Source organism: Fukomys damarensis, unplaced genomic scaffold (genome assembly GCF_012274545.1).
Source record: "Fukomys damarensis isolate Sample0158 unplaced genomic scaffold, DMR_v1.0_HiC HiC_scaffold_38, whole genome shotgun sequence".
In the NCBI taxonomy this organism is placed as follows: Eukaryota; Metazoa; Chordata; class Mammalia; order Rodentia; family Bathyergidae; genus Fukomys; species Fukomys damarensis.
The window spans coordinates 49,968,222-49,971,325 of NW_022900950.1; the positions used below are offsets into that span (position 1 = coordinate 49,968,222).

The window sequence follows — 3,104 nt, forward strand, 5'->3', positions numbered from 1 at the left end:
TTTTTTTTTTTTTTTTTTTTTTTTGTACCCGGTATCAAACTCGGGTCCTTGCACTTGTGAGGCAGGTGGCAGAACCATTGAGCTAATTCCCCATCCCTGTCCCTCTATTTCTTCCTCTTTTCTATAACCTAGGAATTAATCACAAAACTCTGCTTTTAATGTACCACACAGATTTGTTTGGCCATCATCAATGACTTTTCTCTGTCCTTGTCTTAGACAATTCTAAGACCCATACTCCAAATTTCAACCCATCTAAAAACAACAATAATCTTCTATTCTCATCAAAGTGCAACATAAAATTCATCATAAGGAAATCAACTTTACCAATGTCTTGAAAAGATAGTAAGATAAGATTAACAAGTAGTTTTATTATTTTACAGTCTACGTCACCCAGGAAGAAAAATGTCCTCTATAGCCCAAAACTTTTCAGTGCAGCTGGACCTAATATAACAACATAAAGTTAATCTATTTACTTATTGGAAGCAGTACTATTAAAGTAAAAATATCACAGAAGAACTACAGAGGGTAAGTAAACAGACCAACTGCATATCCTTTTGGAATAGCTCACTTTTGTGGTTGGCTTAGAGGACAAATGTCTCAGGGAGATATTGAACCAAAACTTACAGCCAGCACTATGCTGCTTCCAGCCAGAAATCCTAAAATAGCTAACATCCTGCTGTGGAAGATAGCTACAAATGGTGGTGAGACTGCAGGATAAAAGGAAGCCTTCTATTTTTGGTGGGAGTGTAAACTGATACAACCACTATGGAAATCAGTATATTCCTCAAAAAACTAAAACTACAATTCCATTTGACCCCACTATTCCTCATTCTAGGTATCTTTCTAAAAGAGTTAAAGACATCATTTTATAGTGATACATGCATACCCATGTTTATAGCAGCACAATTTACAATAGTTAAATCTTGGGAGCAGTCTATATGCCCATCAAGAGATGAGTGGATAAAGAAAATGTGACATTTACATTTAATGTACTACTCTGCCAGAAAGATAAATATGAGTCAGTTGTAGGAAAATGGATACACCCAGAGACCATACATAATGTTAAGTGAAATAAATCAGACACACGTTAAAATATCACGTGATTTTTCTTGTATGAGAAACCCAAATTGTAAATATAGAGAAAATGAAAAATTAGATAATAGGAAGTAGGTAAACTGGGCATGGTGGCACGCACCTGTAATCCCAGCACTTGGGAGGCTGAGGCGGGAGGACCGCTGTGAGTTTGAGACCAGCTTTGGCTACTTAGTGAGTTCCAAGTCAATCTCAACTACATAGTGAGACACTGTCTCAAAAAAAAAAAAAAAAAAAAAAAAAAGGATGTAGGGAAATACAGCTTTCTCAAATGGAAAGGGAATCAAGAGATAAAGAGAGGGAGATTAAAAAAGTAATCAGGATGTTTTATATACTTGTTCCTACTGCTCACAAGGAATATAAACATTGTATACTGAAAACATGTACTAAAAATCTTTTTAAAAAGAAACAGCAAGAAAATTCATAATTGTTAGGTGAATTAGAAACCTTAGAAGAGTTAACCTGTAGAACAGTCTACAGATTATCCTAAAAGTAACCCTCAATTTCAAAAAGAAGTTAAAGTCATTTATAAACATGCCCACAATATTTTTCAACCTTGATGAAGAACATGTAGTTCTATAAAATAGTTCCTTTGCTACAAAGACAGTGAGAGAAGGACCATAATTCTCAGTAGCCAATTAAAAAACAAAATACTCTACTGGCACTATTATCTATTATAAAGTATTGTTCTATGTGATTCAGTTGGGAATTTTGAACTTAAAAACTGGGTGTATTTGTTACACAGCACAAGCCTAGCTAATCAGGTTCTACTTTTTACACAGTAAGTTGATGCAAGAGTCATGGGCTAGAACTTAAGATCTTGTTTCTATAGTAGAGACAGATTTTGACAAAACACCCACCTTCTCTTCCAAAATCCCTGATTTGTGAGGCAAGAAGTTAAGTGACAAAGAGCCAGAATATGGCCAGAGCAGCCAGCTGCAAACTAAAATCAAGGCCTTAAAATAACCAATTTTCCTAACTTCAGGGATGCCTGGGGACATTAATATATTATGTTATGCTTAATCAGTAACTCAACCTGCACTACCATACTATCCTCGGCAACCACTGACCTGTGTTAGTGGGCTATAAAGACAGTAAGCTTTGTGTCTGGCTAGAGTAGCTCAGTACTCCTTAAGGTGGATTAAGGAGAATGGGTTTGACAGCAAAGACCAGTGGTACCCACAACCCCTAAAGATTAGTACAGCTTGATTTATTCCAACTCTCAAATTTTTCCCTTCCTTCTCCCCAATCTACATGAATACCTAAATATAGTATATGTACTATCTATAAGCACAAATCAGATAAAGGGTATAAATGATGCCATGTAAATAATTTTTCAAGAAAATCTTATCATATTAACATTCAGGGAAGTCTAGCACCAAGAACAGTTATTAAATACAGTACAAATTTATTACAGAAGATATTTCTTAAGTGATCCCTGTGTGATTGGCTTCAGAGTGATCAGAAATGGCAAAGTAGAAAAAAAAAGACAGAAATGAAAGTATAAATTATCTTGTATTTCATCACCGAATCTGAGTACAACTTTTATAGTTTACCTACCTCAAGTTTAAGTAGGTCAGCATCTGCAGATTAATGATGGCCTCAGGAATGACTCTAATACAATTATGATACAGATTAAGAATTTCCAGCGATACAAAATGGCACAATTCCATTGGAACTTCCACCAGTCTGTTTTTAGACAAATCTATAAGAAAAGGAAATAATACTTTGTCAATAAATTTTCAAAGTATTCAGAACAATCTTACCAATCATGAATACTGTTTTCTCTTATTATAATCTAAATTTATATCAACATTATCATTTTTTGCACCGCTATCACAGCAGCATTGTGACTTCCATTTCCTAGCCAAATTCAGCAAAAGTATTGTTAACATTATTAATTCTCTAAATTAATTTGTCAATCTGGCCACATAAAGGGAACATTTTACTCATTTGAAAAATTATGCAGTGTGATGGAAAAATGTAATGAATGTTTACAGTTTTTATAAATT

At 34.4% G+C, this 3,104-nt stretch overlaps 1 protein-coding gene across 2 annotated transcripts in view; it reads right to left on the minus strand.

The window, feature by feature from the left end:
- Lrch1 (leucine rich repeats and calponin homology domain containing 1) overlaps positions 1–2,797 on the minus strand; it is an 89,231-nt gene extending 86,434 nt beyond the window's left edge. For both annotated transcript variants that reach the window (XM_019209420.2, XM_019209417.2), the window contains exon 1: positions 2,653–2,797. In XM_019209420.2, the coding sequence (XP_019064965.1) occupies positions 2,653–2,765 (113 nt within the window). In that variant the 5' untranslated portion in view covers positions 2,766–2,797. The remainder of the gene's footprint in view (positions 1–2,652) is intronic.
- Between the last annotated feature and the right edge of the window lie 307 nt (positions 2,798–3,104).